The 13,538-nt window shown below is 34.1% G+C and overlaps 1 protein-coding gene across 2 annotated transcripts in view; it reads left to right on the top strand.

Annotated features, from left to right (window-relative positions):
• The first annotated feature begins 1,923 nt into the window (after positions 1–1,923).
• The window catches only part of LOC133645876 (putative deoxyribonuclease TATDN3), a 13,540-nt gene continuing 1,925 nt past the window's right edge, over positions 1,924–13,538 (top strand). For both annotated transcript variants that reach the window (XM_062040798.1, XM_062040797.1), the window contains exons 1-8: positions 1,924–2,044; positions 2,113–2,145; positions 2,206–2,279; positions 2,352–2,436; positions 2,500–2,562; positions 8,511–8,620; positions 8,733–8,788; positions 10,702–10,814. In XM_062040798.1, the coding sequence (XP_061896782.1) occupies positions 1,991–2,044; positions 2,113–2,145; positions 2,206–2,279; positions 2,352–2,436; positions 2,500–2,562; positions 8,511–8,620; positions 8,733–8,788; positions 10,702–10,814 (588 nt within the window). In that variant the 5' untranslated portion in view covers positions 1,924–1,990. The remainder of the gene's footprint in view (positions 2,045–2,112; positions 2,146–2,205; positions 2,280–2,351; positions 2,437–2,499; positions 2,563–8,510; positions 8,621–8,732; positions 8,789–10,701; positions 10,815–13,538) is intronic.

The raw sequence follows: 13,538 nt of genomic DNA, 5'->3' as shown, positions 1-13,538 counted from the left end.
TTTTTGTTTAAGAAGTGTTATTTGTCTAAGAGATCAAATTTGGTATTTTCATAAACGACTGTAACATAGAAATGTTTGTCAAAATTTTTAATTTAATTTTAATTTGGCCTGCCTTACTTACATAAATGTCAATTTATGAAAATAAGGCCTACATTTTCTAATTGGCTTAATGGTTTACAATTATCAATCAAATCTTGGAGGATGATTAGGAGTACAAAAGCCCTTAAATTGATATCTTTGTTAAAAACATTTAAAGTGATTTAGGTAGCCTTTTTCATATTTATTATAATTATTATTTATTAATATTTAATACTCTATCTGTATTTGCTTGTGTTTTCCTCCCTTGACATGTTTCGCTGATGTTGAAATTGCCTTGACTTTTGTGTGCATTATAAATGTATGTTTGTTGTTCAATAAATAACACCAAAAAACTGTTATTTGTCTCTTTTAAATTTCTATTACCTCTGTTATTATTTCTAACATGTCTAATAAGGAAATCGCCTTATTTTTTGTATATTCATTGTTGTGTAGTCAATTGTACAAGAAAAAAATCTGACACAACGCACCTTTGACAGATTACACAATGATTATTTTTCATGGAAATAACATAAAATAATTAGGTATACTGTGTATGCGGTAAAGTAAAATTAAATAAAACATGACATGCTATGGCTAAGTTTTTTTTTCTGTGCTTTAACGCATGCGCACTCTAACTGGCATCCCATACAGTCTAGGTAAGGGATGGAGTTTAAAGGCAATTTTAGGAAAAGGAGAAAACAAAGAATGTAGCAGGGCTCTAATGGAAAATCTTAGGATCACAGGTTTAATACTTAAAGTGTTGGTTTTATATATATATATATATATATATATATATATATATATATATATATATATATATATATATATATATATATATATATATATATATATATATATATATATATATATATATATATATATTCAAGTTTATTGTGTTCCTTCTTCCTGATGTTGGTGATATAAAAAAATAAAAAAAAAAAAAAATTATATATATATATATATATATATATATATATATATATATATATATATATATATATATATATATTTTTTTTTTTTTCTTTCAGGAAAAAAAAAAAAATAAATATATATATATATATATATATATATATATATATATATATATATATATATATATATATATATGTATATATATATATATATATATATGTATATATATATATTTTTTTTTTTCTTTCAGGAAAAAAAAAATAAAAAAAAAATAAAATATATATATATATATATATATATATATATATATATATATATATATATTGTTTTATATCATCAACATCAGGAAGAAGGAACACGAGAAACTTCAGAAGTACCAAGGGTTGAAAAAGCGGCTGGAACGGATGTGGAAGGTCAAGGCTAGCATGGTCCCCGTGGTAGTGGGGGTACTCGAAGCAGGAATCCCCAAACTGGGAGAGTGGCTCCAACAGATCCCAGGAACAACATCTGAAGCCTCGGTCCAGGAACAGCCAAGATATTGCACACACCCCGGAGGGGTGGTATCTGTGTCATCCTCAGGCTTAGGTATAAATATATTATAAATATATATAAAACATATATATATATATATATATATATATATATATATATATATATATATATATATATATATATATATATATATATATATATATATATATATATATATATATATATATATATATATATATATATATATATATATATATATATATATATATATATATATATATATATATATATATATATATATATATATATATAGTTTATTATTAGTATTTTTTTCTCTCCTCTTTTGTTATGTGTGGTTTTGTGTAAATAGATATTTGACTCAGCCTGAGGAGACACACTCCAGTACATTAGATGGCGGTATGCACATATAACGTTGGTTGCGACCCACCATTAAATGAAGAAGAAGAAGACCGGAAGTTGTTTTCTAGCTAATTAGCCTCTCAACTCCATGCATGGTTTTATCGACTGCCACTGTCACATCTCCGCCAGAGATTTTGACAAGGTATAAAACAAACTTGTTTCAAATTTAGTCCTTTTTTCCCGTCTTTAAGTGTCACGTTTATGTTTCAGGACATAGAAAGCGTTATTGAGAGCTCCAAACGGGTGAGTTGTCCTTCTAAGGTGGTGTTGATGTGTCACTATGCCCATGTTTTTGTCTTGCAGGCTGGACTTTTAGCATTGCTCGCTGTGGCAGAACATGCTGGGGAGTTTGAAAAGATCATTGCCCTGTCCCAAAGGTAACTTAAAATCGTATTGTGTCACCCAGACTGAAATTGGACATTTTTATTTTTTGACGTTTCCACTTCCAGATTCCCGGGCTTTGTCTTCCCCTGCCTGGGAGTCCACCCTGTGCAAGAAGTGTCCCCACAGCAACACAGGAGCGCTTCTCTGCAGGTTGGGCTACTTTTCTACTTCAACATGTTAAAAATGTCAACTTGTACTTTGTCTGGCATGCAGGATCTAGACGCGGCTCTACCCATCATTGACAAATACAAGGAGCAACTCGTGTCCATTGGAGAGGTAGCAGACAACATATATTACAATTCTTATTCGCAGCACAGTCTGTATTTGTCATGTACACAATTGCATAGTTTAGTTGTATTTATATTGTTAAGGAGGTCTTTATTGTCATTGCACAAGTACAACGAAGCTTTGTTTTCAGCACAAACCCGTTCAAGATGAGACAAACAAACAGTGTACAGCCACTCTCTGTAGCATTTGCTACCGGGCCGCACAGAAACATTAATTAATTTATAAACTGCCACATTTTCTCAGACTTAACTTTCGCATGTCCCACTAAACATACCAATAAGTCCGTTAATAGATCAGTGTTTCCCACACATTCATTTATTTGTGGCGGCCCGCCACGAAAGAATTACGTCCGCCACAAAAAAAATGTTTTTGTCCTGTCCAGCTTCTCAGGCAAATGATATAGTTGATGTAGATGCCCATATCGGCTGTTCATATTTACTTTACAAAAGAGAAGTGTAGGATACTTCTCTTGTTGCCTTATTTCTATTTGACCACTACTGTTTTCTGTTTATTTGTTACTGACTGTGGCAGGACACCTCTGCCTCTGTTTCACTTTATGTTGCTGGTAAATAATATGCTTGTAGTAGTAGGCTAAAGTTACATTATTTAGTATGCACTAATTAAAGGGGCAGAGCTTTAAGAGACATTTTAGCTTTTATATTTTTATAAGATATATTTTTTGTAAGAACTACAATTAATAAATATATTTCAGTGAATAACTTATTGTTCAAATCTGTATATAAATATGTACATAAAGTGTTGTAATTATATTGTAAAATGGATGGATGGATGGACGTTTAAAACAAAACTGTTATTATTTATTAGTAAGTATACGTTTTTTGAGCCTTTTTAGAGAAAATCATATTGTTGTAGTAAATTATGCAAATTACTCGATGATGTCATGGTGACCACGCCCCCACCGCCACAGGTATCTTGGCAGTTTATGGGAAACACTGTAGATGTATATTACAACTCCATTGTAGTTGTAATGGGACAATGCACATCAATGGATATAGAACATTTTAATGTGCGCCAGATTGTGGGCAAAGGCTAATTTAAACGTAGAAAGCCGCTCCGTGAAAATAATGCATACATTAAACCTGGTGCCTGGTGGAAAAAAGGTTGGGGAACACTGGTCTACAGGGTTACAGAACAGGAACGCTGACGGGTCGCCACGAGATGGGAAAAAGGTCAACGCTGGGGAAGGATGAGTAGAAAAATACAATCTAGACTGGGGAAAAAAACCTCCGTAGCAAAGCACATATACATATTACAACTAGGGCTGCGACTAACGATTAATTTGATAATCGATTAATCTGTCGATTATTACTTCGATTAATAATCTGATAAAAGAGACCAACTACATTTCTATCCTTTCCAGTATTTCATTGAAAAAAAACAGCATACTGGCACCATACTTATTTTGATTATTGTTTCTCAGCTGTTTGTACATGTTGCAGTTTATAAATAAAGGTTTATTAAAAAAAAAAAAAAAGAAGCCTCTGCGCATAGCATAGATCCAACGAATCGATGACTAAATTAATCGCCAACTATTTTTATAATCGATTTTAATCGATTTAATCGATTAGTTGTTGCAGCCCTAATTACAACATACATCTCGAGACTCGCAACAAAGGGGAGGTAGTGGGCGCCACTTTTTTGTTTCATCTGACATCACATGGACAAAGATAAGACCTTCTGGAGGAAAGTTCTGTGGTCGGATGAAACAAAAATGGAGCTGTTTGGCCACAATACCCAGCAATATGTTTGGAGGACAAAAGGCGGGGCCTTCAATGCCAGGAACACCATGCCTACCGTCAAGCATGGTGGTGGTAGTATTATGCTCTGGGCCTGTTTTGCTGCCAATGGAACTGCTGCTTTACAGAGAGTACCGTATTTTTCGGAGTATAAGTCGCACCGGCCGAAAATGCATAATAAAGAAGGAAAACAACATATATAAGTCGCACTGGAGTACAAGTCGCATTTTTTGGGGAAATGTATTTGATACAAATTCAACAGCAAGAATAGACATTTGAAAGGCAATTTAAAATGTGTAAAGAATAGTGAACAACAGGCTGAATAAGTGTACGTTATATGAGGCATAAATAACGTGCCTGGTATGTTAACGTAACATATTATGGTAAGAGTCATTCAAATAACTATAACATATAGAACATGCTATACGTTTACCAAACAATCTGTCACTCCTAATCGCTAAATCCCATGAAATCTTATACGTCTAGTCTCTTACGTGAATGACATTAATAATATTATTTGATATTTTACGCTAATGTGTTCATCATTTCACACATAAGTCGCTCCTGAGTATAAGTCGCACCCCCGGCCAAACTATGAAAGAAAACCGCGACTTATAGTCCGAAAAATACGGTAAATGGGACAATGAAAAAGGAGGATTAGCTCCAAATTGTTCAGGACAAGCTAAAATCCTCAGCCCAGAGGTTGGGTCTTGTTGGGTGTTCCAACAGGACAATGACCACAAACACACCTCAAAAGTGGTAAAGGAATGGCTAAATCAGGCTAGAATGAAGGTTTTAGAATGGCCTTCCCAAAGTCCTGACTTAAAGGTGTGGACAATGCTGAAGAAACAAGTCCATGTCAGAAAAGCAACACATTTAGCTGAACTGCAGCAATTTAGTGGTCAAGCAGAAGCTTGTGGATGGCTACCAAAAGCGTCTTATTGCAGGTAAACTTGCCAAGGGACATGTAAGCAAATATTAACATTGCTGTATGTATACTTTTGATTAGTCACATTTTCAGTAGACCCATAATAAATTCATAAAAGAAGCAAACTTCTTTGTGAGCAACAAGTATGTGCTCCAATCACTACATCACAAAAAAATAAGAGTTGTAGAAATGATTGGAATGACATGATGTTCTTTACTAGAGATGTCCGATATTATCGGCCGATAAATGCTTTAAAATGTAATATCGGAAATTATCGGTATCGTTTTTTTTATTATCGGTATTGGGATTTTTTATTTATTTATTTTTATTTATTTTTTATTAAATTAAAATAAAAAACACAAGATACACTTACAATAAGTACACTAGCCCAAAAAACCTCCCTCCCCCATTTACACTCATTCACACAAAAGGGTTGTTTCTAGGGATGTCCGATAATGGCTTTTTGCCGATATCCGATATTCCGATATTGTCCAACTCTTTAATTACCGATACCAATAGCAACCGATACCGATATATACAGTCGTGGAATTAACACATTATTATGCCTAATTTGGACAACCAGGTATGGTGAAGATAAGGTACTTTTTAAAAAATAATAATAAAATAAGATAACTAAATTAAAAACATTTTCTTGAATAAAAATGAAAGTAAAACAATTTAAAAACAGTTACATAGAAACTAGTAATTAATGAAAATGAGTCAAATTAAGTGTTAAAGGTTAGTATTATTAGTGGAGCAGCAGCACGCACAATCATGTGTGCTTACGGACTGTATCCCTTGCAGACTGTATTGATATATATTGATATATAATGTAGGAAGCAGAATATTAATAACAGAAAGAAACAACCCTTTTGTGTGAATGAGTGTAAATGGGGGAGGGAGGTTTTTTGGGTTGGTGCACTAATTTTAAGTGTATCTTGTGTTTTTTATGTTGATTTAATTAAAAAAACCAAAAAAAAACGGATACAGATAATAAAAAAAACGATACCGATAATTTCCGATATTACATTTTAACGCATTTATCGGCCGATATTATCGGACATCCCTAGTTGTTTCTTTCTGTTATTAATATTCTGGTTCCTACATTATATATCAATATATATCAATACAGTCTGCAAGGGATACAGTCCGTAAGCACACATGATTGTGCGTGCTGCTGCTCCACTAATAGTACTAACCTTTAACACTTAATTTTACTCATTTTCATTCATTACTAGTTTCTATGTAACTGTTTTTATATTGTTTTACTTTCTTTTTTATTCAAGAAAATGTTTTTAATTTATTTCTTATTTTATTTTTATTTTTTTTAAAAAGTACCTTATCTTCACCATACCTGGTTGTCCAAATTAGGCATAATAATTAGGGATGTCCGACAATGGCTTTTTGCCGATATCCGATATTCCGATATTGTCCAACTCTTTAATTAGCGATACTGATATCAACCGATACCGATATCAACTGATATATACAGTCGTGGAATCAACACATTATTATGCCTAATTTGGACAACCAGGTATGGTGAAGATAAGGTACTTTTTAAAAAAATGAATCAAATAAAATAAGATAAATAAATTAAAAACATTTTCTTGAATAAAAAAGAAAGTACAACAATATAAAAACAGTTACATAGAAACTAGTAATTAATGAAAATGAGTAAAATTAACTGTTAAAGGTTAGTACTATTAGTGGAGCAGCAGCACGCACAATCATGTGTGCTTACGGACTGTATCCCTTGCAGACTGTATTGATATATATTGATATATAATGTAGGAAGCAGAATATTAATAACAGAAAGAAACAACCCTTTTGTGTGAATGAGTGTAAATGGGGGAGGGAGGTTTTTTGGGTTGGTGCACTAATTGTAAGTGTATCTTGTGTTTTTTATGTGGATTTAATTAAAAAAACAAAACAAAACAAAAAAAAAAACGATACCGATAATAAAAAAAACGATACCGATAATTTCCGATATTACATTTTAACGCATATATCGGCCGATATTATCGGACATCTCTAGTTCCAACAGTTGATCTCGTAACTTAAGTGTTGAAAGTAAAAGAAAAACCTAATAAAAGTGTATCACTTTATGAGTGGGGCACCTTTTGGATCCCAAATATATTTAGTGATTTTTTATTTATGTTTTCACTGTGATGACTCAAAAATATGAAAGAATTAAAATCAATGGTGTCCTGCATTATTGATCTTTTAGGGCTCTAATTACTAAATACTGCATATTTCAGTTTTACAATAAAAAAAACTAAGTTATTTTTGACAGAAAAGCCATAAAACTTTTTTTTAAAATTTGTATTACTTTATATCAACTTGAAGTTGATATAGAGATTTACTGTAAGTGTTAAATAATTAAAAAATAATAATAATCTGACTTATTTTTAACATTTTAATGACTGAGACCCTTTATGGTCCCCAGGATCCCTAAAGGTAAAATAAATAAAAAATCCATATATTTTGTTATGGTTTGACAATAAAAAATGTCAAAATGGCCCCCACATGCTTTAATTTTTATGTGTGCGGCCCTCAGGGGAAAAAGTTTGGACACCCCTGCTTTAGGGGCTCCATAAAAACAGTTACATAGAAACTAGTAATGAATGAAAATGAGTAAAATTAAGTGTTAAAGGTTAGTATTATTAGTGGAGCAGCAGCACGCACAATCATGTGTGCTTACGGACTGTATCCCTTGCAGACTGTATTGATATATATTGATATATAATGTAGGAAGCAGAATATTAATAACAGAAAGAAACAACCCTTTTGTGTGAATGAGTGTAAATGAGGGAGGGAGGTTTTTTGGGTTGGTGCACTAATTGTAAGTGTATCTTGTGTTTTTTATGTGGATTTAATACAATTTTTTTTTTTAAAAAACAAACCCCGATACCGATAATAAAAAAAACGATACCGATAATTTCCGATATTACATTTTAACGCATATATCGGCCGATAATATCGGCAGGCCTATATTATCGGACATCTCTAATAATAATGTGTTAATTCCACGACTGTATATATCGGTATCGGTTGATATCGGTAATAAAGCCATTATCGGACACCCCTATTCTTTACAAGTGTATGTAAACTTTTGACCACCACTGTATTTAATAACGATCTGCAGTAGGACATGAGCTTTACATTTGTTTTAAGTTGCATTATCTTAGATTTTCTGGTACCGGCAGAAAATTGTGAACAATATGTCTGACACCATTCATGTTTCCACTTAGGTCGGCTTGGACTTCACACCCAGATATGTGAAAAGTGACTCCGACAAAGAAGGCCAGAGGCAGGTCCTCGTTCGTCAGTCACGTTTGGCCAAGGAACTGGACCTCCCTCTGTAAGTTGTCACTAACAATGAGTAAATATGCGCATGTACTTCTCTGTAGTACTGAGCTAGTAGACTTACTAGTTGGAATGTCCGTGTTATTTACGTGGCAATCTTTTATTAGGAACGTTCACTCGCGGTCGGCAGGAAGACCCACCATCCAGCTACTAAAAGAAGAAGGTAACTTCTTACTACATTACAGGGGGTCTGAGTGCACTGCCAACCTGATACGTCTCAAAAGGAAAGAGATGATACAGTTTTATCTGCTCAAAGATGATGGTTGTTTGAGCACACTGCAGGTAGTACTGGATCGTCCCCCTCCTTAATTGTCCAGTCACACGCAGGATTCTCACAAGAATAGGGATGATGTTTGATAAGAAATGATCGAGTTCGAGCCCATTATCGAATCCTCTTATCGAACCGATTCCTTATCGAATCCAGATAGGTTGTTGTATATGGAAAAAAACACAATATTTGGTTTAACAAAAGCTCACTTTTATTTTATAAGAAAAAAATACAATAAAATAAATAAATATATTGACTGTTACCCCCCTAAAAAAAAATATATATATATATATCGACTTTTGTTACCCAAAGTATATTAAGTGGGATTTTTCAGAAAAACAAATATATACAGTAACACAAAAACAAGCTGTCTCTGTGATCACTATAGGTCGGTGGTGTCCAAAGTGCGGCCCGGGGGCCATTTGCGGCCCGCAGGTCATTTCTTAACGGCCCCACGGCACATTTTGAAAATACGATTGAAAAATTTTTCAAACGTAAAAAGTGGTATAAAAGAGCAAACAGGGGAAATGTAACAAGAAAATGTTGCAATGTTTACTCTAATCACACAAAGCTGCCATGCGGGCTGTTTCTTCTTTAAAAAATAATAATGAATCAAAATCAATGTCATTATTATCAATTATCAATTATTGCTCCAATTACGTCACGTTGAATATTCCACTTTGAGATATTTTTTTGGGGAAAATTTTGCATATTTTGTGTTTGCCATATAAAAGAGTGAGCTGTTTTTTAAAAAAAAAAAAAAGGCCTAAAACGAACAAACAAAAAACATAAACAACAATACAACTTATAATTGACGGATAGATCTGAAGTTGATCTCGAGATTATTGTGTTAAAAGTAAACAGTAAAAAAAATGTATAATTTATTTTTTAACACTGTAAATCCTTTTGGATCCCCAATAATTTTAGTGTGATTTGTTTTTAAATGTCATTGCTCAAAAAATAATAATGAATTAAAATCAGTGGTGTTATGAGTTATTGACCTTTTTAAGGCTCAAATTATTATATCATCTCAAATATTCCATTTAAAAAAATTATTGGGTGAAAATATTGCATATTTTGTGTTTTTTCCATAAAAAAAAAAGGGTTTTCTTTGACAAAAAGAGCATAAAACTTAAATCTTTAAAAACATTATATTGACAGATAGACCTAATGTTGATTTAGAGATTTAAAACTTGAATAATAATACAAATAATAATACTGAATAATGACACATTTTTAATATTTTTTTTAACAAAACCCTTTGGGGTCCTCTGGGATCAAGCCTGAGTGGAGGCCTAAATGTATATTTGTTATCCATATACTGTATTGCTTTTTAAAATAAAAAATATCAAAATGGCCCCCGCTTGCTTTGATTTGTCAGTGTGCGGCCCTCAGTGGAAAAAGTTTGGACACCCCAGCTATAGGTGAATGCCTTAAGGCTTTTTTTCCGGTCCATTATTTTTGCTGCTTGTGTGACATCACAGGAAATGACGTAGCTCAGTCTAATGACTGAGCTACGTCATTTCCTGTGATGTCCCACAGGGCATTTCTTGTGGGACGGCATTCGTTCCCAGGGATTCGAATAAAGAACCAACTCCTTTTCTTTACTATAAAGGCCTCGATAACGGGAACCGGTTCTCAAAAAGGGATTCGAGTCCATGGAATCGGTTCATTTCTTATCGAACGGTTCTTTTCTCATCGAACAACCGGGAAAACCGGTTTCGAACATCATCCCTACACAGGAAATTGTAGATGGTGCTGATAAATACTGACGTATGAAGCTAAAGTCGCTGGTGGTTGTTTGGCAGGTGTGGAAAAGGTTTTGCTGCACGCTTTTGATGGGAAACCGTCAGTTGCCATGGAAGCGGTACGAGCCGGATACTTCTTCTCCATCCCGCCGTCCATAATACGCAGTGAACAGGTGGGTCATGTGATCATGCTCATAAGCACTACTGTACTAATTAGAGATGTCCGATAATGGCTTTTTTGCCGATATTGTCCAACTCTTAATTACCGATTCCGATATCAAGCGATACCGATATATACAGTGGTGGAATTAACACATTATAATGCCTAATTTTGTTGTGATGCCCCGCTGGATGCATTAAACAATGTAACAAGGTTTTTTCAAAATAAATCAACTCAAGTTATGGAAAAAAAAATGCCAACATGGCACTGCCATATTTATTATTGAAGTCACAAAGTGCATTATTTTTTTTAACATGCCTCAAAACAGCAGCTTGGAATTTGGGACATGCTCTCCCTGAGAGAACGGGGTTGGGGGGGCGGGGTTTTGGGGTAGGGGATGGCGGGGGGTGTATATTGTAGTGTCCCGGAAGAGTTAGTGCTGCAAGGGGTTCTGGGTATTTGTTCTGTTGTGTTTATGTTTTGTTACGGTGCGGATGTTCTCCCGAAACGTGTTTGTCATTCTTGTTTGGTGTGGGTTCACGGTGTGGCGCATATTCGTAACAGTGTTAAAGTTGTTTATACGGCCACCCTCAGTGTGACTTGTATGGCTGTTGACCAAGTATGCATTGCATTCACTTGTGTGTGTGAAAAGCCGTAGATATTATGTGCCTTTAATTTATTGGCGCTCTGTACTTCTCCCTACGTCCGTGTACACAGCGGCCTTTTAAAAAGTCATACATTCTACTTTTTGAAGCATTTATCGGCCGATAATATCGGCAGTCCGATATTATCGGCCATTTCTAGTACTAATGAGAACTTTTGAGTCATTTCCTGTCGGCCGTCCTTCCACTCGGTCTCACTTCTTCCTTCCAGCTTTATTTGTCAGTTGTTCATCTTTTGTGGCTCCAACGGTGCCGTCAATCAATCAATGGTGTGATTAGACAACTGGTGAGCACGTTGAGCAACTTTTATCCAGCGTTTAGCACACCACAGCACTTTTACTCCATCTTATTTCCTCATGTTTTACACCAAACATCTTTTTTCTCTACTTCCCTTTTTTTTTACTTCCTTTGTTACTTATTGCTGCATCTCTGGAGTCTAGTGTAGTTTGTAGCTTTTTAACATACTTTTGTGTTGAGATCAGAACTCACCTTTAAAAAAAAATAATTTTTTAAAATCTTGTCTGGGTTAGTTCTTGTTTTTATCAGTGCACTTATTTAGTTTTTATTTAGAAATAAAGCATTACATATGTACATAAAGATACATACACTCGTGCATATAATCACGTTTCATCAAACATACAGTATATTAACGTTGTTGCCCTAGGGCCGGGGTCGGCAACCCAAAATGTTGAAAGAGCCATATCGGACCAAAAATACAAAAAAAAATCTGTCTGGAGCCATAAGAATTAAAAGCCTTATATAAGTGTTGTAATGACGACAACACATGACGTAAGTGTCTATATTAGCTATATTAGCCTACTATCAAAATGACTTTAAAAGTCTTATATAAGTGTTATAATGAAGACAACACATGATGTAAGTGTCTATATTAGCTATATTAGCCTACTATCAAAATGACTTTAAAAGTCTTATATAAGTGTTATAATGAAGACAACACATGATGTAAGTGTCTATATTAGCTATATTAGCCTACTATCAAAATGACTTTAAAAGTCTTATATAAGTGTTATAATGAAGGCAACACATGATGTAAGTGTCTATATTAGCCTACTATCAAAATGACTTTAAAAGTCTTATATAAGTGTTATAATGAAGGCAACACATGATGTAAGTGTCTATATTAGCTATATTAGCCTACTATCAAAATGACTTTAAAAGTCTTATATAAGTGTTATAATGAAGGCAACACATGATGTAAGTGTCTATATTAGCCTACTATCAAAATGACTTTAAAAGTCTTATATAAGTGTTATAATGAAGGCAACACATGATGTAAGTGTCTATATTAGCTATATTAGCCTACTATCAAAATGACTTTAAAAGTCTTATTTAAGTGTTATAATGAAGACAACACATGATGTAAGTGTCTATATTAGCGACATTAGCCTACTATCAAAATGTATCGCCATGGAGGCCAGGATTAGTGATTTAGAAGTAGCTGAAACACTACGGATGGATGTTAGCAGCTCTTTCCTGAGGGTGTTTCATAGGGATGACCAATAATATCGGACGATAAATGCTTCAAAATGTAATATCAGAAATGATCGGTATCGGTTTCAAAAAGACGCCGCGGTGTACACGGACGTAGGGAGAAGTACAGAGCGCCGATAAACCTTAAAGGCACTGCCTTTGCGTGCCGGCCCAGTCACATAATATCTACGGCTTTTCACACACACACAAGTGAATGCAAGGCATACTTGGTCAACAGCCATACAGGTCACACTGAGGGTGGCCATATAAACAAGTTTAACACTGTTACAAATATGCGCCACACTGTGAACCCACACCAACAAACACATTTCGGGAGAACATCCGCATCGTAACACAACATAAACACAACACAACAAATACCCAGAACCCCTTGCAGCACTAACTCTTCCGGGACACTACAATATACACCCCCCCCCAACCCCGCCCACTTCAACCTCCAAATTCCAAGCTGCTGTTTTGAGGCATGTTTAAAAAAAAAATAATGCACTTTGTGACTTCAATAATAAATATGGCAGTGCCATGTTGGCATTTTTTTTTTCCATAACTTGAGTTGATTTATTTTG

The sequence above is a fragment of the Entelurus aequoreus genome, linkage group LG03 (assembly GCF_033978785.1).
Source record: "Entelurus aequoreus isolate RoL-2023_Sb linkage group LG03, RoL_Eaeq_v1.1, whole genome shotgun sequence".
Lineage (NCBI taxonomy): Eukaryota > Metazoa > Chordata > Actinopteri > Syngnathiformes > Syngnathidae > Entelurus > Entelurus aequoreus.
Note: the sequence above shows the minus strand (reverse complement) of the source record. Positions and strands in the feature narration are given on the sequence as shown.